The sequence below is a fragment of the Rhopilema esculentum genome, chromosome 15, assembly GCF_057945365.1.
Source record: "Rhopilema esculentum isolate cy_ngs chromosome 15, ASM5794536v1, whole genome shotgun sequence".
NCBI lineage: Eukaryota > Metazoa > Cnidaria > Scyphozoa > Rhizostomeae > Rhizostomatidae > Rhopilema > Rhopilema esculentum.
The window spans coordinates 2,370,318-2,393,624 of NC_142829.1; the positions used below are offsets into that span (position 1 = coordinate 2,370,318).

Sequence of the window (23,307 nt, forward strand, 5' to 3'; positions counted from 1 at the left end):
TCTGTACTGAACTGCAATCCCAGCTGAATAATAACACTGGCTTGTTGTCTTTTGTTGTCTTTTGGGTACTATGTTCTGATCAGTGATAGACTTTATTAATTCGCAAACAATTGGATCACAAAGGAGTCTTTGTCCTTTGCAACCTCAATTTGATAGCGGGTTTTTTCGATATTCACTAAAATTCTTCAGTTATGGGATCACCTAAAAATAAAAATTAACCGGAAACATATAATAATTCGAGATTTAGTTTTAACTTGACGTAACAAAATACAAAACAAACAATTTGAAGATTACTATTAGAACGCAATGGTAAAATTACAGTACAGATTATTGAATGTAACACTCCTCAAATTAAAAAAAAAAAAGAATTACTCTATAAGAGAAGAGAATACTTATTTGTGCGCATTCCAATCATTACATTACATCTTCTTGCAAAATTTCTCAAACAATCTTGGTATCTTTAGCCACAAAGCAAGAAGAACAAAACGTTATCATAAAGATAAAATTAAATGGATTATCGGGGTATCTGTTTCAACTATATAAAAATAACTCGTGCATAGTTCTTCCTTATCTACACAATGCGATGAAAAATTTAATGGTAAACAATGCTTTGTTGTGAGAATTGTTTATAAGTTATAGTATAAAATTAAGTCATGGAATATTGTTAGGGGCTCGAAATGCTAGTACTCTGATTTTGAAAATCGCACCTTAATGATAATTAGTACAGCGACAAATGGAGACATCTTGTTAAAAGTATTTTAAAATTTCTTCTATTCTTTATTTCAGTTGACGACTAAACGAGATTTCAATTGACGACTAAACAATAAAAATTTTGACTCCAGCTAAAGTCGTCTTCAGTAAAGTACAATAAAACGCAAAGTTCCTGCTCTCTAATGATTTCTACTCTCTAATGATTGTATACTTAATATATGACAAGTATGGGCTTAAATGAAAGTAAATTTTTCAAATTTCAAAATCAGTTGTTGCTTATTTAGAGCACGTTTATTATAAGAAGTGACTGTAAACAAACTGATCATGTCTCTACTAGCTATTGTATTAGAAAACACGACATAAGGTACAATAAAGGAGGGTAGTCGCCAATTGGTAGGAAGTTCTGCATGAAAGACAGAATTTCTGGTAAGTGCAATGTAATACTTGTTTCAAATAGCTTTTCTGCAGGCTCTCAGAATCTTGTATGAAAAGTTATTTTATTTATCAAAGTTTGCAAACAGCTATTGTTATATTTTTGAAATCTTTGTTCATATTCAAAAAATAAAGGTACATGATAAACAGCTTTATCGAGAAATTGTTGACATAGTGGGGAAAATCTTAAAGTGTCCTTCATTATGGGTAGGCCTTCGGAGGAAAGGTGCAAAATTATCGAAATTTTCTGTAAGTGGCATTATGCACCCAACATTTAGATGTTTGCTAGAGGTTGAAAAAATTTGAAATTCAATATAAATCCTGAATCCAAATGATTCCGTTACTTGCTTCTTCAAACAAGGCTCAGTGCCAAAATGGTGTGAGAGCTTGGCTGCGGTAATGAAGGCTGCTAGTTGACCTCTAGGTTCCACCCATGACAAATAAATAAATGAATAAATATAGAAATAAATAATCAAATAAACGACTAAACAAATAAATGAATAAATAAAGAAAAAAATAACAACAAGTAATAAGAAAATGTTAGGTTAGTAACCCTGCTCTGAAATGGAAATGGGTGGAGGGACTAGGGATCTACTTTGAATATTCTCTAAATTTGATAAGAAAATGTAAGGGGAGGGCTCATTTTTGGCAACCTTATCTTCGTAATGTGAATCTATGATTTTAAAACTGCCGTTACATAAGCGAAAGTTAGTCATAGGCGTTTCCTGCTGTGTAAAATGGGCGTTCCCTTTTGCTAAAAGGGCGTCTTCTGACAGTGAGAGGGGCGTGGCTTAGACGTTTTTGTTCTGTCCCCAACAGACTAGTGGCTGGCGCTGCCACCGACTCACCCCATACCCCCCAGCAGCAAAGGGAAGCGTGCAAAAGATACTGGCAACGTTACCTCATCATGCTAGGTCCTCTCTAGCAGGCATGTCCCCTATGTATGGGCATACGGGGGTCACCTTCCAATTTTAAAGTGTTTCCCATTTGCAGTTGGTGGTCAATTACACAAAAATTGCTTTATCTGGATTTGCAAGTTAAATTTAGCAGGCTTAACAAGATATACGCCCACATTATAAAATCAATTTGAATTGCTTTATCACTGTTTGTGTTCGGATTTGCATCATTAAATACTCTAACCCAACTAAAAGCGGAAAATCGTTCCAGAACCTCTTTTTCGTGTGCATCATCCGTGTGGTCCAAATAGTTCAACAGGAAATAACTCCCAAACCAACCTAGACTTGGTTTTCTTAATTCTCATTAATTGCCTGATTGTAAATGAGTATCAACACGGTTCATTCTACTATTTTTGTTAAATCTTTTTATTACCCAAGGCGCCCTTGACAAAGCCTCTACTTTTGGTAACTAATAGAAGAAACGATGACTGTGTGATACAATCCAAAATAAATTTCAGATATTAAGTAGCAAGAGAAAAAACTGACTGCAAGATGTTGTGTTTGCAATTCGGTTATTTTCTAGTAAGGTTATTTTTTATTTTAACGTTTTGAACTGAGAATTACTTCAAGAGCAAATCTTGCTTGAGGCGCAGAACTGTTATCAAGGCGAAATTTGAGGGACACTTATGGGTGGACATGACGTCAATTTACCGCCTCCACGGGCTATTTCAGCTCCGTCAGGCCTTAAAGCTGCAAAAAGGGTTGCAGTGAAACAGAGGTTTTCAGTTCATCTGTTTCGACAAACTTGCGTAGCTCGTTATTTTCTTCAGGCAAAACATGATAAGGTTAACAGGCTTGGAGCGATCAAGTCCTCTGCGTAGGTCTGGGAAACTTGACTTGGTATGGTCGTGTTGCAGGGGCCATCAGGGAAGGAGGTCTAATTAAGATGAAGTCTATCTCAATAGTGATAAAGGAGGACAGATACAAATGACCGATACAACAATTACGAAACAGCCATGTTTTCTTTCGAATATTCAGCCGAACTTCACAATCACGCGTAACCTTTGGTGAGATGTGTGTGTGAGGCGGACGTGAGTGCGAGGCGCATTGCTGATGATACGAATCTTTAAATGACAGACAAATGATTGAAGATGGCGTCTGTCAAAATATGAAGATTGAATTAGCAAACATTCTCAAATGTCTTCCTTTAAAGAAAGAGTTGATAAGATAGTTTGCAGGGAAATGAAATAGTTGAGAAGATGAGATACGAAACAGGATAAAAGTAACAAGTTAAATTGAATAATAGAAGCACCTGTTTTGCGTCGAAAGAAGTTGAAAAGACTTTGTTCGAGATTTAGTTGCCAAAACAAAAGAATTACACTGGCAGGCTTGACTTCTAGATAAGATTGGACTGTTTAAATCGCAGGAAATAAAAGTTCTCTGACAAAAAACCTGACCAATGATCATGAAAAAAGATATCTTAGATCTAGGAAGGGGAAAAATTTTCAACTAAAAAATGATTGTTAAATGCTTGAGATAAACAACGAAACAGTTGATTCTATGATATTTGAACATTTGCCAATCTGGGTTAATCAAAGCAATTTATTCATAAATATAAAAAACATAGGCTATTCAGGTTTCGCATAATGGTTTAAATCAAAGTAACAAACTTAGCAACGAGGTGTTATTACATGCCTTTCTGGGCGACTTATGATTTGATGTGCTACAATAATGAGTTTTGTTCCCGTTTCTTTTGAACAAGAACCAAGTTGACATTAATAAGGTCATTTTCTCTTGCTGCTAAGAACCAAGATCCCTAGGTTTAATCCTCTTCTTCGGCATCAGTGCCTTTCCATGAATGCACTACAGGCAAGGTCGAAAAACAACGATTTCATTTTGTCACATGATGTCAAATACTAAGCAGATTACAGGATATTATTGCGTAATCCAAATTAAATTTTATTGAATTATTTTCTTTCTAACAAAATGAATCCATAGGAGAACCAAGTTTAAAGAATTCTTTCCATGGACCGATTACATGAAAGAAAACAGGGAGAAAGGACAGAAGCAGCTAGAAATCGTGCTTTCGTTGTAGGTGTGTGAAAAAGAAAGGAATAAAAATGAAGGCAAAACACACAATTCCTTCAGAGCAGCATGAAAACAATGGGACAGTATTTCTTAAAGGCGAAACGTTAGCATACGTTAACGTTTCAAAACAAATCAAATAAATAATGGACTAGGATTCATAATATGGCAGCTCGAACTGAGCTGAAATAATTCATCACAAGAACATCACATCTTATAGTCTCGATTTTTCTTCATCGTTTCTACAGTATTTTAAAAATATATTTAAGCCCCAGACAATGAACATTTACAAATTGCTTCTTAAACAATCTGTTAAGATAATATGATAATGTAGCTTTGCTCACACTCAAAATCTAGCTAAGTTTCTAAATTACAGATAATAAAACATTGATGATTTTAAAATTATATATTCCATTCTTTGGAATTACTTATATAAGAGGAACGAAATATCAGCGTAATTCCATGACCGACTATGTTTATAAAAGGTGCAGAAATTAATGTTCGTGAACCACGGTGCTTGGAGGGCTAGGATAAAACCCTAACTTTGTTTTCGAGAAGCTCTGGAACTTATAGTCAAGCGGAAGATCTAAAAATCAAAAGTAAAAAGGCATTAAATTTTAATTTTTTCAATAGGTGATTTTCAACTTGAGTTCTTTCCAGAATTATAAGCATTATTCCTAACATATGAAAATGGTTTTTTATAGAATAAGACTAGTAAACTTGAGTTAGAAAAGAAATTATTGGAAAAAGCGGACAAATCTGAATATTGGCCTGCAACATATACTTGTATCTTGAAAAAACTAGCGTAAAAAGGGTTGGAAAAAAAGCAGAAAAAAGTTTCGAAGACAACAACAAAATTAACAAATATTAACAACAACAAACTAAAACAGTTAATGGAGCAGTGATATGGAATACAACAAGAACCCTTTGAAACACCAGGTTTCAAACACTTGAAAAGTACAGAAAAAAGGCACAATCGTCGCTAGCCAAACACTTAAAGAAGGCAAACAAAGACCAAAAGAACATCAAAGACGTTCCCGTCCACAAACTCTGCCTGGAATGCATGATCAAGGATCAAGACGGGGATTCCAGACAGGGCGCTGTCAATCACAAAGCAAAGAGATCTTCCAACAAACATAACATTGATACTAAAGACTTAAAAGAGGACAAGCCGTTAATGGAACGGGGCTCCAAAAAGGAAAACTTAACTGTAGGTTGGCAAACCAATAGAAAATAGTTTGGAAAAATCAGTTGGAAGGACTGGTTTATAATACCTTCTTAGCTTTAAAGATGTACTACAATTTGAAGATTGACAAGCACATTTCGCGTCTAATTATTGTTTGCAATCAACTGTTGTACACAAAGCGATTCCTACACGTAAAACCTTACAAAAATATTCAAGCATTCTAGTGTGGGACATGTGATATGCCGTAAGATAAATCACAGATTTGCGGGTCAAATTATATCTACAAAATCAGAGCTGACGCCTACTCATGAATTAACAAGGAAATAGCCCACGCAGAGGCCCACGTCTTCGAGTTTACTATCAAGGGATTGCTTGTAAAATTTTGATCTCAACTCTGCTTTCCCAGACATGTTGTCAATCAGAGCCTGTAAGCATTATCGTTGTAGGCAAAGGTAAACATAATCATCAATAAAAAACCAAGTAAACAAACCTGTTATGTAGTCTAAGAGAGGTATCGCTAACTTGCAATGGCTTCGGATGACATCTGCCCAGAAGGTATTTACAATAGCCTCGTGACAATTTGAAGCATCGTTTTCATCTTGTTTGTCGTCTCGAAAGAAAGATCCCCATTGTTTAGAAGCTACGATAATCTTTTCTTCCTTTGCTAAATGCTAGAACACAAAGTGATGCTTGCTTAGCAGGATGATGCTGAAAATTAAGTAAACAAGAGGCAAGCGCGAATCTGTCTGCAATTACACGAAAAAGTTTTTGCTGTTTGGACAATTCTGCCAAGTAATATTTGAAACGTGAATTTCTCTTAATAACGAAGATAATGCCGCAACGCAGGAGCTTAGCCGTGAACAAATGATTTTTTTGTTCAAAGAAGCAAACGCAGACACATTGCGGAGTAAACAGCCGTAGAAAGCTTATTAATTGCTAAGCCCTCTAAATATTAGCAACAAAATAAAAGCTACCACCACTGAGTCTTTAAGCCTTCCTGTGATTGATGGAGGCAACTTTGAGCTGCCATCACATAAGTGGTTAGATTTTGAGTATGGCTCTTAGATCTGACAATATGCAATAACGGTATTGCCACAATTTGTTCTAGAGTTCTTGTGCAGTAGCCAGCTGTTTAATTTCGACGAGTATAAGGCCCGAGTTACACGACGTCGGATTGGGTTCACTTCGGATAGCTTTTCACTTAAGATAGGGGTTTCAGCTACACGACGCTGAGGCAATCCGAAGTACTTCGGTAGGCGTAACCGGAGTGAAAATCACTCTGCTTTGGAGGTGAAGTGAAAATCAATCCGAAGTACTTCGCTTCGCATTCCTTCTCGTGTAAACACTGAATCTGAATTGATTTTCACTCCGAAACCTCGTTCCAGATCACGTTGCCTCTGTGTAAAATGTGCGCGCTTTTTGAAGAAAAAAATACCCAGCATAAACATGGCTGACATCAAATTGTTAATCAAAATTTTTCTTGCGGGTTTCACCACTTTATTTCAGCAGAACAGCATGTTATTTGAGTTCATTGCTCACAACTATCTGGCAGGAAGAAAATTGTTAAAGAAACAAATAGCTGCTTGTATAGCTATAGCATCAGTAAAAGAGAAAAATCAAGGCCCAGCGTCGCTTCTGGCCTAAGCCCGATCGCTGCAGCGGCTGGTGGTCAAACCTAAAGAACCGGCAATCTGAAGCGTAAACCAATCCGACGTCGTGTAACACGAGCCTAAGTTAACTGGACGCATGGCTGACGATCATGAAGAAAGTCGGTAAAAACAGAAGAATATCGGCTTTCCCATCCAGACTAGATTTCGCTGTATGGTGTCTCCAGTATATATGTTGTCTGCCGCTGAAAATTTGGGTAAGAAGGAAATCTCAAAACAAAGGACAGATAAATCTAAAACGCTACGAAAAAGCCATGTCAAAACATCGTTCTAAATTTCTTATCATCAATACATTGTAACCTCTAGACAGCAACACCTCCCTATAACTGATACCTCCTTTCAACGGAAACCTTCTTACAATGAACATTCCCAAACAGCAAGCACCTCCCTTTAAAGGACACCTCCCAACAACAACAACTCCCTTCGACGAACACCTCTATACACCACCCTACAACGGACACTTCTCCACAATTGACACCTCGCTACAACGGACACCTTACACCTGATACCTCCCTTCAACGGACACCTTCCTTTAACGGACACCTCCCCACGACGGACACTTCTCCACAATCGACACCTCGCTACAACGGAAACCTTACACCCGATACCTCCCTTCAACGGACACCTCCCTTTAACGGACCCTTCAACGGACTCCACACGACGGACACCTCTTTACACCGGACACCTCTTTTCAACGGACACCTCCCTACAAAGGACACCTCCGCACGATGGACAGCAACTTTTGCCCAAAAGGTTTTCGCTTACTCCACAATGGTTGCTATTTTTTTTACATAACGCTATTAAACACATACACAGTCAACTGGATCTGAGCCCTTTAAATCAGTCATAAAAAGAAATTTCTCTAAGTCGACCCAATCTTGTTTTCCTTGTAGGTTGCTACAGGTGTGTTGCTACTAAAAATATTCTCACTTTGAGACAATTAATGTATTATTCTGATGGGCAAAAGAGTGCTCGCTTGATCTTGATTTGAACAAAATGAAAACCAACATAGTTACTTGGCTACTGGTAGTACGAAAATAAAGTCTGACTATAATCTTCTTATTAGCGTAGGAAACCGTAAAAAGTGGAGCTTAGTAGCACCAATGGTCACTGTTCTTAGCAAACAACTGCGGGTCTAAACTAATTCTGATTCAAACACTTTCAAAACATACCATGGTGACTTTTTGTCTCTTTGCAGGAATTTCGGCTTGATAACAACTCTAAATTTAGAAAGAAACATTAAAATCATTCGTTGTTAAATGAACAAATTGGATAAATCAGCTTTATTTTATTTCATCAAATGAACTTATAGAGCTTAGCATGCAAAAATACATCAAAGTAACATAAGCTACTGGGTGAGTTCTACCCAAGTTCTAAGCCTTGATCAAACTTATTGAACTGTTGTTGACTGAGCAGTTCTCAAATTGATCTCAACTTTGTTGAGTAGCGTTTCCAGTTGCTCAGTGGCAAGTGGCTAAAAGTATTCAATATTTCACTGATCAACTCTCAACACACACAGAAATATCGAACATTTTTTATCGCCTCTATCAAGTAATATTGGAAAATTGAGCAACGTGAGCAACGAGGGGGGGGAGGGGGCGACCGGCTTACCAATACTTTAGAGGACAATGGTCCTTTGTTCCAAAACAATGGGAAATGTGACATCATCTTATTAAAACAATAGGCTTGCTCACCCCCCCTCCCCCCAATATTTGACCAAGTGTCCGCCCCTGGATCCAACACTAAACTGACTGCGCAAGCAAGCTGTATGCTACTCAATCTAAAGTTGAATTCGTTATCAACTAAAAATTTGTTAACTTATTTCGTTAGGTTATCTCATAGTGTGCAGAATTTGTAAACTTCGGTTTAAGAATGAAGTTAGAGGATAAGTCGATATTTCAAGCAAATAAAGACGCTTCGTTTGGATAAAGAAAAGGGCACTCACTGAATGCTTCTGAAAATGCACTTCTTCGGCCTCCATCTCCTCAAGAATACCAACAGTATCCCAACCCCGGTACTTGAATGGCGGATACATGTCGGATTTTGGGCTATCGCCAAAAAATACAATCTGTGGAATATATAAATCTTAAATGAAAAAGGTTGGCAAAACCCCTATTGCTATCAAAATGATTTCATCAGATTCCCTTAACTTAAATGAGCAACGTACACGAAAATCAAACTAAAGTCTAATAGAAAATAAAAATGGCGTTAAAAATCAATTCATCGCCTCTTGAAAAAGTATCAATAAATTATCCCCATTTAAGACACGTTTATCTATAAAGACCCGTATCCTGAAAAACACTTGGATTCGGCAAATTAGATTTAAAAGTTAAAAGGCAAACATAAAAGAGCTTGCTAGTTTTGTCTGAAAATGATAACAAATATGGTTGACTTACGATACGTAGCAAAGTAAAGAACTTGTTATCCTGGCCCCTGGGTACTAGAGACACAAAATTTCGAGCGCGTAGACAGAATGCCAAGCAGAGAGGCGGAGGAGCGGCTAGCTGAGAAGGAGAAGTGGATAGACGCTCCTCCGCTCTCGAATTTCTCTCGACTTCTATCTTCTGTTTCCGCACTCGAATTTATGTGGCTCTGGTACCCAGGGTAAGAACTTGTCTAAACTATTACAGGTTCCAACGGCATGTCTCAAAATGTTATATTGTAACATGCACTTTATCAGACAACTGTTTCAAAAAGTAGTGAAAAGGAGAGTAACACATACTTTCAAATTGTCTTTGTTTAATAATCTCTTAACAGTGTTTTCAAGCGATATTGCTGTCCCCTGGCTGTAGCAGTGATGTCTCTCTAGGCTTTTGCAAATAGTGCCTTCGTTTTCACCATCTAGATTTATGAGAAGAACATTGAAATATAACAGTGCTGGTGCTAATGCAGTTTCGCACCTCTTGGACACTGGTCTTTACCTTAACCCTATCCTTCTGTATAGAACAACACGCTGAGAGGTCCGAGACTGCAATAGCCCCGCAAATTCAGCTACCCCCCCCACCCCTCCTTTGAACAATGTTGGTTTACTACAAAAAAATTTTTAGGGGATTAGGAAGGTGTTTCTTCTGCGACTTGCATGATACATAATTCTCTAAATTAACAACATTGTTTTGGGGGGAGGGGTGTGGAAGTATTTGGGAAAAGAATTGAAAAATATAAAAACAACGCACACTGCTGGGTGTCAAAGTACTTTTGGCAATGATTGAACTTTAATTGATTTTATCAAAAAATCTACTGTATACAATGATAAATATAAAGGTTACATCTTTCTAGATTTCATTTCTTTGTTATTTCAAATGGATAAATGTCGAGGTGGAAAATAAATGTATGCAAAGAACTGTTTCTTTTAGATGGTTATCATTTGCAGGGTTTATCAGTTATAAATGGCATAAAAAAGTGGTCTCGCCCGGGCTCGAACCGGGGACCTTTCGCGTGTAAAGCGAACGTGATAACCACTACACTACGAGACCGTGAAAAACAATATGGTGGGCAAGAATAGCTTCCTTCATTCTAACTCTGATTCACGTTCACGTGAATAGAGGAGCGAGTTCAGACCCAAAATGCCCCGAAATTTCGAGAATAAGGAAGCTCACTCTTCATTCGATTTAGCGGATGAATTTGATTTGCAATAGCTTCTTGCAATCTTCCGCTTTCGGATGCACGTTTAGAAAGCTTCAAACCATTCTTGGTAGAGTAACACTGTTTTAGGAAAATTTGGGATTATTATGAAAGTCAAGTAACGAAAACAAGGCAATTAAAAATGTAAGTTTTTCAAACCCCACACCGTATGGGCCATCTTATTGAGAATATCAGAGCCTTATATTAGATTAACAATCGCCATTTTCGGTATTACGACGTTCTGATATATTCGATTTTACAAAACTTGTAATACACCTTCAAAATGAAAAATGTACGATATGTTCTTGTGAAGAATGAAGATTTGAGAAAGCATGATAACTACATTTTCATGTCCGAGATTTATCGAAAAATAACAATCAAAGACCTTCCAACAAAGCCATTAGAATGAAAAAGTATGTATTAACAGACAAAAAAAAAATTATCTTCACACACTCTCTTATGAGTCTTTTTGCACGACAATAAAAAATTAAACTAAAATTAACAAAGTGGGCACTATTAAAAATACAAATGAACAGGGTAACATTGAGCAAGTAAAAAGACCAAGTATGACAAACCTGCAATCTTGAACGGTCTTTCTTCTGGCTTTGCGAAGAAGAAATCTGAAAGCAGAGAAAGAAAAGTAAAAAAATCTTATTGATCCAAGAAAGTTTACTTAAGACATCGTAGAGCGCCAGAGCTCTGTTCGTTGATTGCAGCAACATTAGGTCCTGCTTCATTTTGTATTTGAAGCCCTTGCTCTCGACTAGTGCATATGAATACCAGGAAATGGTACCCGAGTAACATGGGCTGCGGTATTGTTATTGCTTTGAAATAACTACATATGTCAAAAATGAGGTTAAGGCCTACCTCACAACCCTAAATAAATGCAACTGTGCAAAATGCATGAATTAACAGGGACCGCATCTTGCACTTGTGGAGGGGCCATAAGCAAAATTGTTACCTTTATTAAACTATTAATTGTCGTGCGATCTTGATGAATAAAATGTCTCTAACATGAAAAGGTAAGCTCGTAATGTATCTGAAAGAATGTCGGGTCTCCGTAGAAAAATTATTATATACTTGAACAATTTTTTGCGGTACAGAATTTGAAAATGGCTTTGAAAAAAGCAAACATTTTACAACATACTTAAAGCTTTTTCGTCTGACACTCCTCAGAGCATAAAACGTCAGAATAGGTTCCGAAAAAACACGTTTGAAAAATATATACCCAGTTGTGGATCGAAATAGGCCAATCAGAAAAACGCAAGCACAAGACCGGTATAGTTGACCAATCTGTGCCGCGAGCCTAAAGAAAAATTACCAATGGAGTCCAAGAGAGAAAACGAACTCCTTTTGTCTACACAATGGCGGCTTTTTCGTTTTTATGTAGATTGACTCAAAAACTGCTAGATGGAAGAACGACCGGGCTCTGCCAATTATCCGAAACATGTCGTCATTATAGAGTTTAATAAATATTATATACATATTTATCAAACTTTAAGTTTCTCTATTCTGCGAACTTTCTATACAGCACATCAACCTAGACTTGGATTGATGTAAAAAGTTCACTTCTGGTATAAATACAACCATTCTATTCCCACTTTCGAGGGTATAAACGCACATTTACCCAATTTTTCAATACTTTTATAACGAAACAGAGGTAAAGAAAAGTAATTAAAAATTATGTTTTCATTCAATGCAATGCAGTTATCAAAAAATGAGCGCGTCACAACAATATATATGTAGCATGCGTCCTTGTTAAAGTAGTATAATTCAAAACTTATGGTTGCTTCAATAATTTAAGGTAAAAATTAATTGAAGAAAATAATTTTCCTCTTAATCAAACTACGAGTCTACAGGATTAATGAACCTTGCAACATGGAGGGTTGGCAAAATTTCAAATACAGATTGGCGTTGCAAAACTCTTTGTTTTGGGATAAACTGTTTAAATCTAAGGTAAATATTATTTGAATTTCTGCAATAAGATATAAAATTCTTTGCATGACATCTTCTCAGTTATTGAGAGTTTTGAGCAGCCGTGTTTCGTCTTTTCCATAAAGAGATTCCTCCATTTCTCCTGCTCGTTTACATTGCAAGACAAAGAACATAATAGAAAACCAGATGCTCTTGCATACATATCTTAGTCAAGTTTGGCCTAACTCCTGTCAAAACAATTATTTTATTAAACGCACTGATTTCGGCCTTTGGAAAAGCAAACATGATAGATACTAACATTTGATCACATGACTCAAAATGGCAATTAAGCGATCTGGCTCACTTATCTGATTAAGATTGATCAAAATTCTGCAAGACAACTGCATTTAATGAATAAAGATTATCTTCTGTAGCGTCCAATTTACAAACTTATAATTAATCCCTAACTCAACAAGAGAGCGTCCTTTTCAACCATTTTGTTTTTCACTCAATATACCCAGATTGCTTTCGCTTCGGACTCTTTGGCGGGTTCAGGCACTGTTAACGCCCAAAAGAATCGTTGTTTAAAGTATTTGTGCCTTGGATGTTACAACTGCTTTCTTGATCCTTATGAAAAATTCCCCGCGTAAAAAGCTCAGATGATTGCGGACAGCATTCATTAGGAACCGGATATCTATTCGCAGAAAAATTTTGAATGGTTTTCTTTTAAAGCTAATCGTTACAAAAATGTAGTGGGAGTGGGGTGTTCAAAGTAATGATAGAAATCAGTGGACCTTTTCTTAATTTCTGTCAAGTACCATTACCTTTCATTAATTTCTGTACAGTGGTAGACTATATTTTTCTTTCATACAGTGTGCAGTAAACTTGGAAGTCTCAAGACTCCACACAGGCCCATAGCGTAACCTCTAAGGTAAATTGAGTTTTTGCCTCCAAATAGGAAAGCAGTGGACCCAGGGAAAGCGATGTTGAAGTCACAGACTTTCACATCCTCTCTATTTTCATTAGCTTCATTAGAAAATTATTGGCAAAGTTTCGAGGAGATATAATTTAAAGATCGTTCATGACATATTTTTCAAGGGACGTGAGTGTGTAATCGCTAATAATTTGTGGTTTCCGTCCAGCCTGGCTTATTTCAAGAGTATTATTTTCTGCTTGTTTATTCAAATTCTTCTTAATAACTAGGAAGGTCTAAACTGGCAACAGATTTGACTTCGATTTCGTTTGTACCTATTTTAACAGCGAGAAACTCGTTCAAAGAAATAGTCGGGCAAGTACGCAAAGGGCAGTTATTTCCACAGCATTTGAATTTCCAAACAACAAGAAGAGATAAAAGATCGTATAATCTTCTTAAACAAACAGCAAAGGAAAAGAAAGACATGAAAAGGCAGAGAATTAAACCACAAATATTTAGCAAAAAAATCCTTCAGTGCGTCGAAAATTCGGCTCTTATATGTAAACAATTTTGATAAAGTCCGCTTGAAAATGACGACAGAGTTTTTAAGATAATAAACACTTTCACAGCTTTGTTCAAGCAATTCACACGAATGGATTATGTTTGAAAAAAATTTCCACAGAAATGTAGAATTTAGAATAAAAAAGAAATGTTTAAATGTATCTATTCATTCGTATTTATGAAGGAACCATTCATATGATAGCTATTATCAGCCTTATAGGAATTTGGAATAGACTGTCGGAAAATGACCTTTCAAAACAAAGTACAAATAATGGAAATTGCCACGTTTAAGAAACGCTGAAACTTCTTCTCCGAAAATCAACTAGACAACTTTTTTAACGGCATTGAGTCATGGTAAATATGCCTTCTCTTTAGGGGGTCATTTGGTTTCGGCGTGATCGCTGCTGTTTCAGATGGTATTTGCTATTGATGAAAGTTGTTTTGTCAATCAGTACGAGGTGAGTTCATGTGACCAGTTTAAGGTCATGAAAATCATGACTAAGCGGATTTTGGCACTTAAGGTATATCCAATCCATTTTATCATGACTCAATGCCTTTAACATGATTCGGTTCGTTCGATCGGCACAGAAAACTTCCATTATAATTCCAAACCGGCTGTTTACGATGGTGCCTTACTCTCCATATTCAGACCATACTATCAATATAAAATTTTTGATTAACAAATCTACTAAACAAGCAGAGTTCAAACTTTGCAAGATAATAGTGAATTGTTGAAGACTTGTGTGTGAATGGTAGATGAAACGTTTTCTGTCAAATTCTTGAACACTGATTGGTGAAAATGGTATGGAGAATTTGAATGTAATCAGAACTCTCAGCCAATCAAAGTTTTGAAACCTATGTTGATGAGAATATTTTGAAAATTCATGAGTTTATCTAAACAAAGGAAAACAGACGGTGGCCTTATTATCATTGCGTTGCTCCAACTTCTGCAATTGTGTTTATTACACACAACAGAAGGCGAGTAAAAAGTTTGTAGGTAGAAGAAGATGGGTGCATACAGCAGCCTTATGCAGGAGTTGTAAATTTTATAGCAAGATATTCGAATTTCTTGTTTCAAAGAGTCCAGCAGTGTCGAGTTGCGTTGGCTCTAAAACTGTATTTGCAATTATGATTTAGGTTTATGATTCATGCTGCCATGCTAAATTTTACATATCATAGCCTGCGTATCGTGTCCATGGAGATTTAAGCTTTGACCATGCCAATCAGACATATATTTTTGCAATAATGGCTTTGAAAAAGCAAACATCAGAGTGTACTGCAGCTTTTTGTCTGATATTCTTCAGGGTATAAAACGTCAGAACATAGACCGAAAACTCTACGCTAGGAAATATATATACCCAGTTGTGGATCGAAATAGGCCAATCAGAAACACGAGCACATGACTGTTGAGGTTGACCAATCAGTACCGCTTGCCTATTGAAAATGTTACAAATGGAGTCCTAGGGTAAAAACGAACTCCTTCTGTCCACACAATAGCGGACTTTTCATGCTTATAAAGATAGATTCCAAAACTGCTAGCTTGAACGACGATCCGGCTCTACTAATAATCCGAAAAATGTCGCAATTATAGTCGGCGGCAAAATTCTTAAAACCACTATTTGTAGTAAACTGCATTGAGGAGATTTCATGAAAAGCTCTTTGCAATTAGCCATACATAACTCAATTTGAAATACCTGGTTTCTTGGCATCTGTCACCACTAAATCAAATAAATCCAGCCAGTCTTTGCTGAGAGAGGAAAAAGATTCACAAGTTATCAAAATAAACACAGTTTAGCCTAATAAACTGCGTAAATAAAATTGTACTTTTGAACAATAAAACGACCACAGAATGTGTTCAGGGCTAAGCAGTGATACGGATAATTCTACTTAGCTGGCAAAAAGTTAAATAAAAATTCGATAAAAATATGCAATGTTGTTAGTGGGAATTTGAAAAAGATCAGGAGATCAAAAAGTGATGCTGTGAATTTCCAAATCACTTGCTTCTCTTCTGTCCATGTGTTTTCAGTTAGGCATTAAACCTTTAACAACAAAGCATCACAAAAGAAACTTTATCGTTGTCTATTGTCAAACTAGCTATCAATCGTCAAGGAATCAATCAACTTTACAGGGTACTGTTGACTATGTTAACAACATCGTTCAATCAGAAACATAAATTCAGGCCAGCCTATATTACCAAACTATCAGGCCCCAAAAGGATGCCTGTACTTTCTTTTATGTTTGTCTACATTGCGAACAGGTAATGTTGTTTTTGATGTTGTTCTTATCAGTCAATTAAGTTTTTGGGGGGTTTATGAATGGGCTGAGAGCTTTTCTGTCGGGAGCATCCAATAACGTTTAGAAAAACTGACCGAAGTAGGCATGATTCATTTATTTACTTATTCTTTTCATTTACTTACTCGTCATTCTTTGCTCATATCTTCATTCATTCATTCATTCATTCATTCATTCATTCATTCATTCATTCATTCATTCATTCATTCATTCATTCATTCATTCATGCATTCATTCATTCATTCATTCATTCATTCATTCATTCATTCATTCATTCATTCATTCATTCATTCATTCATTCATTCATTCATTCATTCATTCTAAATCTAAGGGCCATCATTCTAAATCTAAAGGCCAGAAATATAAAATCACTGTATATTCTTCTATCTTTATATTTCATTTTCTTCCACTCCTAATTCTTTTCATATTTCCTTTTCTTATCTGCCCCTCTCTCTTTTCGTTTCACTGTTGGTTGAAAAAGTTGAACACAAAAAAAGCTACCTAATTGAGAGCTTTAGTATAACGGTTCCTCCATATATACGAATTCATATGCAGTAGGATCTTTACAAATACGGCAACCGTGTACATTCAATCTTGTTTAACTAAGTAGTTCAATACATACCCTAGTGCCCATTCCATGAGAAATCGTGTATATTCTATGTAAGACTGTGTCACTAGAAATAAAACTTTTCCTGCTTTTCTAAGGTCTTTGAACCATCTGATGACGTCATCCGGACATTTTTTGATATACTTTTTTGCATTTTCTTTAATTGCCGAGAAAAAGTACCCTCGATGCTCTGCAATTGAAAGAAATAATGAATACGTGTTTGAGGCTACAAGTATTTAAATGAAGACGAACAAAGAGACGCAGTCTACAGCAGTGAGATACACTCTTGAGACACTGTTCTGAGGAAGGGACGAACAGAGGGTAGGGTGGTTGGAGATGGGGTGAAAACGAGCTTGGAGCAGAAATTTTCTTAGAAGAATGTATTGCTTAAAAGTGACTGCAAGGACACTTAAAATTTCAAAATTTTTATCAAACGGGGTATCGCATAAGGAGCGACATGTTTTCAAAAAATCTGAAAAGTTAACAAAAGGTCTTGTTTATTCGACCCCTTGACATTTCGAAATTTCCTTAAATAGGAGATAGGGGGACGAGGGACATGAATGCTTTGCGTTTGTCAGATATTAAGTCATTTTCACATTTTAAGAAAGAATGCTTAACTTACAAAGTTGAAGCATAACACAGAAAGTGCAAAAGGCAATGTTGTTGTATTCTTTGCACTAAGTGATCAAAAATAGCTAATTAGCTAATAAAAACCATCTACTATATGCATACTTCATAGAAGCAACTCATAGCTGTGGTAAATATTTTCAAACAGCTTAGTGAAGAATTTTGAGCTAGAAGATAATACGATATTGGCTGATACAGTTTTAAGACAGAGACAAAATCAACTTAAAGGTTCTCTTTTTCTCAAAGTAAACGCAAAGAATGTGTCAGCATGCAAGCACATAGACAGATAAACTTACCAGAAAAGCACTTAGGCCCAAAGCTGTTCATAAGAGCGTCAAATATGTCAGGCCAGAAAGTGTATGTTTGAGGTCGTCCTTGCTAGAAGGAACAACAAACATCTCTCAACAAAGGCCTTAAGTACAGGGAGGTCGATGGCAAAACTTGATTCAGAACATAGTTTAAAATATAAAGATACCTTAATAATAAAAAAATTCTCAATAGATATAGCATTGCGAAAAACCGCAGAAAAAATTGATTGATAAGATAGTACCAAAACCAAATTAGGCTTAAAACATAGATAAAACATTAGTACTGATATCACAATTTACAGCAACCAAAAATCTTTTTCAACAAAAACACCACTTTAAATCTTACTGCCAAGTATATTTGCTAGGTTTACAAAACGTTTTGTTGTATAACATTGCTGCCTAGAGGAAAACCTGTTTTTCTAGCCCATACTCCTCAGTGATAATTGAAAAGACTTATTGACAATAATTAAAGAATTATGGATTCCTCTTGTAAGTGCAATCTACTACTGCTGTATACTTACTGTTTCATCAATAATATCTACAATTCTTGCACACAATACTCCAATTGGCATATCAAAAAAATTCTCAAAGCACTTATAGTACACTGAAAGAAAGGGATAGAGATATTAAGCAGTCTGGTGAAAAATATAATTAGAGATTACAGTTTATACTTTGATTACAGATCAAAACATTTGACTATATTGTGGTATTGCAATAAAGGGTAAATCTAAAGTTGATGCTGTAGCAGGCATTTACTAGGAAGGCTAAAGGAACCATAATATAAAAGTCACTTTTAAAGCTTTCTTTGTAAGATCGATGCCATTTAGTTATGCAAGCATATTTATCATAGATTTCCTTAGGCTTGTTTTAAACTTGGTTCTGAATTTGAACTAATTGATTTGATTACATTAAATTTCTATTGTCTAAGTTTGGATGCAATATGATCACAAATTTTTACCAATATTTGTGCATTAAAAAATAATTATGTGTAGTGAACCTTAACTACATTTGTCCAGGCTTTGTGTGATTTGAGACCTACCTCCATGGTGCACTTTTGACTTTAGATCTTTAAAATATTTCCAGATTCTCTCTTTACCATAACATGCTTCAATTTCAGAATCACTCATGACAGTCATGCCATGACATGCCCTAAAATGATCAAGCCAACTACATTTATGTGTACAGAAAGAAGTAAGAGATGGCCAGATAGAAACAGTAAGACCAAAACAGTGAGATAAATAACAATGATATCAAATAAATAAATAAACTTTAACTTCAGCCAGAATAATTGCTAAAGTATCAACGCATGAGATATATGAAAAAAAGTTATCCAAATTAAACTGCTAAATGGAACAACAGCAGAACTCTGCCAATAATCCAAAACAAGTTGCTGTTATAATGTTTGACAGCACTAAGGTGAAGAAACATTTTGTAATGGCCTGTTTGATCTGGCTTTGAAATGGCAGGGAAATTTGGCACTACTGCAGCTTCGCACCTGTCAGCGTGAGGTCAATAATTCCAAACTATACGCAGTGGCATAAATAAAGGGAGGATCAAACAGGGCACAAAACCCTTTCTAAAGCTGAACTGCCATGTTGTTGGAAAACTTTTGATTTTGTTGAAAAAACATGGCTGTTTATTTTTCATGTAGATGTTACATTTTAAGTGGAAAGATAAAAAGATCTTCCATTGTTCTATTTGAATTAGGTCTGGTGCTTGAAATGCCTTCGTAGAGACATGCAGTAAAATCATCAATTAGCGTGATTTATGAAACACGATTTTGATTAAACGTTAAAGTTTATCTTCTGTTTTATAGCAGTTTTAATGTGTTGTGTTGTATTCAAATTTATGAAAAGATAAAATGTTTTCTAGATTTTTGCCAAAAAATCTAAATTTTTTAAAAGAAGGCATTTTCCTATCCTCACACCTGACCATACATATGATTAGGAGTGTGTTTAGATCATAACCTAAGAGTAAAACTGCATTAGTGTTCCCAGAATTTTACAAATTAATGGAAGTTATGGATAAACTGGGCATCTCTTCCCTTAAACCATTTCTAGCATTACAGGCTGGATAAACAATAAAAATAAATCAATTGTTTGATTCATTTTACTTCCATTCTACCATGGAGCATATCCAGCTAAAATTGTTAACAGAAATAAAGTATGGCATGTATGTATACTTGATTCTTTTGCTGTCATTAATTTTTGACTGATTTGATATACAGCTGGTTACAACCTTGGTAGCCCTGTTGTCACCTCAGGCCTTTTTGTAAGAAATAACCCATGCGAGTGGGTGTAAATGCCTGCTTTTCAAAACCCTTGGTCGTCAATTAATGATTTGGCCAAAAAAGCAAAACTTGGCCCAATTTTGGCACTACTGCATATAGGCACTATCCTTTATTTACATCGCTGTTTAGGGTTTTGAATTATTGACCACATGCTGACATGTGCGAAACTTCTATGGTGCCAAATTTCCTTGCCAAAATTGTTGAAAGCAACAAAAATACAAATGAAAAAACAATTTTTGCACAACCAATATTCAACATTTTATTCAAGCAATCTTAAAATTGCAAACAATGCACTAAACATAGTAAAGAAAACTGACAATTGAAAAACAAGACAAGTGGGAGTTTTTGGAACAAAGCCAATTTTGATGTCACTATTACTCCACAGAATTAGCCAAAATGTAGCTTTTTGCATATTCTATCTAGCTGGCCAGATTTGGCTGTCAACTGTCAAATATTTGGCTGCCAACCAATCCAAACATCTGGCAACCCAGGCAAGTGATTTCTCTCGCAATCTGATTTCCAGGTAAAGGAAACCAACAATCGAAACATCCATCCAAAAATGAATAAATACCCCATCTAAACGTGTTTTTCCAAAAAATAATTTCATACAATCCAAACTTTGGAAAGTCTTAAGCCTAGCACATACTGCAGATTTTCACAAAAATACAAAAATTTGTCATTATAATGCACCTTATAATGTAACCATCTTGACGCAGCTTGACAAAATTACCAGTCTTTATCTCAAATGTAAGTCCTCTGAGACTGAAAGAGAATGAAAAAAATATAGATAAGGAGAAGAAGTTTCTCAAGAGTTTAATACCATATTGAGAGGGACCCAAGTTAATTCTAAAAAGATTACACACATACTTAGCATGTAACCATCCAAGTATACAACCAAAATACATAGCCAACCTTTGACCATAAAATTTAACATAGACAGGAAAAATATAGCAGGCATGCTAACCACCCCGCGAATGAAAACAACCAGGCGTGTGGGGGCATGTGACATTTTTCGCAAAAATTTATTGCAATGATAACAGCAATAACTTTGATGAAATTAACTTCACTGAATTCTAAGCATAGCTACTTAATAGTAAATTTTTATACAAATATAAACAGAACTTATTTAATATATCAGCAAAAAACGACACTACAAGTACAGAAAAATGTCTGCCATGTCATGAGCAGTTCTCATCAGCTTCAATAATGAATCATTAGTAGAGTCATTGATGCTTTGGCACTCATCTGGTTGTAATGGCAGTTTTTGTGTGTGAGCCCGTGCCCCTTGAGGGCCCTCGGTTATCAATCATGGCAGCTATTTTAAGCACCTACTGGCCAGATGTCAATAATCCATTAAGATAATGCATAAAAGATAATGATGGGCCATTTTTCATGAAATGAAATGTTGCCAGAATCTATATAAATCTAAAGAAAGGGGTATAGGGAGGGGGGTAGCAAAATTCACAAATCTGCTACTTTTTATCGCATAATTGGCAAATCCGCTACTTTTACTATATTAGTGATAGACAATGAAAATCTTGTTCACAACATAAAATGTTCCTCTTAATATTCGGCGATAAAAATGTCTGTTATAATCTTATGTGTTTGCAATTGTTCACTGAAATGCTATTGCACAAATTTCTTCTCCATCTTTTAAACCCAGCTCAAAAACCAACAAAACCTATCATTAATAAATGATTTCTCTCTCAAAATGTATAATAGCCTTTAATGTGAATTACAAACTAAGTTTGAAAACTGGTTTTCAGTTTGGTTCACAAATTAGAAGTACAAATAATCTAAATTAAACCACTAAAAGAAAAAATAATAGTAAAAGCCTAGTACAATATTCAAATAATGAATTATAAACATATAATGTTAGTTAAAAATGCTATATCAAAATCCATCACTACTCATTAAAAGAGTCTGACTTTAGTTTCTCCATTAAATAATTTTTACATTTATTTTTAAAAGGAGGAATATTGTCACATTGCCTTAATGAATTAGGCAAATAGTTCCAAGTCCTTGCTCCATATTGTTTAAGAGACTTCTTAGAGCCCCTTGGAATATACAAGCATCCCTGACTGGCATTTCTTGTTCCATGTCAATGGGTATCTGCAACTTTCATGAACATTTCACAATTAGTCATTGGGTATTCAACCAATGTCTAAACAATGATTATTGCCTATGGTCGCGGTTATTATTTTTTAATACTGCTGACTGCTTTAGTTGTCAGTAGTTTTGTTACTCTTACTGCACTCCGAGCTGGCACCAGACTGAAAACTTTGTCACACGCCCGTGATATACTGCCCGTGCACTCAAATTTTCCATCCATGCACTTTTGCATTTTGACCGCACAAAGTCTCTATTTTAATACATTTCACATTAATAACAAGACAAATTTCTTAAAAGTGCCTGATTTCAGGCGTGCAGTCATGCAGTCAGGCGCCTGAACTTGCCCGCGCAAGAAACAAAGTTCCAGTCTGGGGGCTGGCACCACGTCAAAACTTCAACAAAACTTTTGATGACATTATTGTGGTTATATTGTTGTTTTGTTGTAAGAAAAGGGGAAATGTATCTTTGATTCTAGACATATATTGGTATGAATAATATCAAATGTTTGTCTGTTTACCTGAAGTCTTCAAGTCTTGAGTACTTCTCATCCAGCAGATGCTTATCATAACCTTTCTTCTCAATGAGGTATTGTGCAAAACTTCCATATATTAGCTAAGATTATGGATCAAAATTCTTAATTCAAGAATATTATTAACGTGAAAAAAATGTGCATGAACTGAATCCTATTCATATCCACTTTTACTAAAGTTGTTTTCATATAAACTACACAGGAAGCTTGCAAAATGTATTGAAACTTTAAATCTGAAAAGAGAATGATCAATGGGCCATGCCCATTGAAACATTGGCTTTACCTGCAATGGGAACCAAATGAGGCCGAAACAATTGCCAGAACGAAACGTTTCTTTCATTAGCAATTCTAAAAATTTACAGAAATCAGTAAAATTGTTAATATTTGATACCTTGAAAACTGCCTCTAAATGATATTGCACAACTGTGTGATCCATATCAAATCCAAAGCAATCATAATCTTCTAGACAAAAAGAATTTTCACTCCCACTTCCATTCTCTTGTGGTTCCACTTTCGCCGCCATTTTTGATCAGAAGCGATAATGTTGCTGTTGTTT

General features: G+C 35.7%; 1 protein-coding gene and 1 non-coding gene across 3 annotated transcripts; both read right to left on the minus strand.

The window, feature by feature from the left end:
- Positions 1-23: 23 nt before the first annotated feature.
- On the minus strand, positions 24-23,275 carry LOC135685428 (5'-nucleotidase domain-containing protein 1). 2 transcript variants are annotated; one of them, XM_065201366.2, is made up of 14 exons: positions 23,143-23,275; positions 22,740-22,834; positions 20,801-20,872; positions 18,860-18,969; positions 18,342-18,424; positions 17,809-17,890; positions 16,901-17,075; positions 15,681-15,733; positions 11,174-11,218; positions 9,700-9,818; positions 8,923-9,045; positions 8,150-8,197; positions 5,801-5,981; positions 24-201 (listed from the first exon to the last, which is right to left on the minus strand). In XM_065201366.2, exons 1-14 carry the CDS (start codon positions 23,272-23,274, stop codon positions 176-178), a joined length of 1,344 nt encoding a protein of 447 aa, XP_065057438.2. In that variant the 5' UTR covers position 23,275; the 3' UTR covers positions 24-175. The 2 variants fall into 2 exon arrangements, with proteins under 2 accessions (XP_065057438.2, XP_065057437.2); XM_065201365.2 differs by lacking the exon at positions 24-201 and adding an exon at positions 3,500-4,710.
- On the minus strand, positions 10,378-10,450 carry Trnav-uac (transfer RNA valine (anticodon UAC)). Its single transcript has one exon. It is a non-coding gene; the product is annotated as a tRNA-Val (tRNA).
- Positions 23,276-23,307: the final 32 nt, after the last annotated feature.

What these genes read in the sequence shown, in the direction of transcription:
- LOC135685428 (XM_065201365.2), bottom strand. Translation starts at nt 23,274, where the DNA reads ATGGCGGCGAAAGTGGAACCACAAGAGAATGGAAGTGGGAGTGAAAAT. An exon ending in TAAACAAAGACAATTTGAAA is followed by an intron (nt 9,046 to 9,699) that starts GTATGTGTTACT and finishes TATATTCCACAG; the next exon opens with ATTGTATTTTTTGGCGATAG. An exon ending in TGCATTTTCAGAAGCATTCA is followed by an intron (nt 8,198 to 8,922) that starts GTGAGTGCCCTT and finishes TTCTAAATTTAG; the next exon opens with AGTTGTTATCAAGCCGAAAT.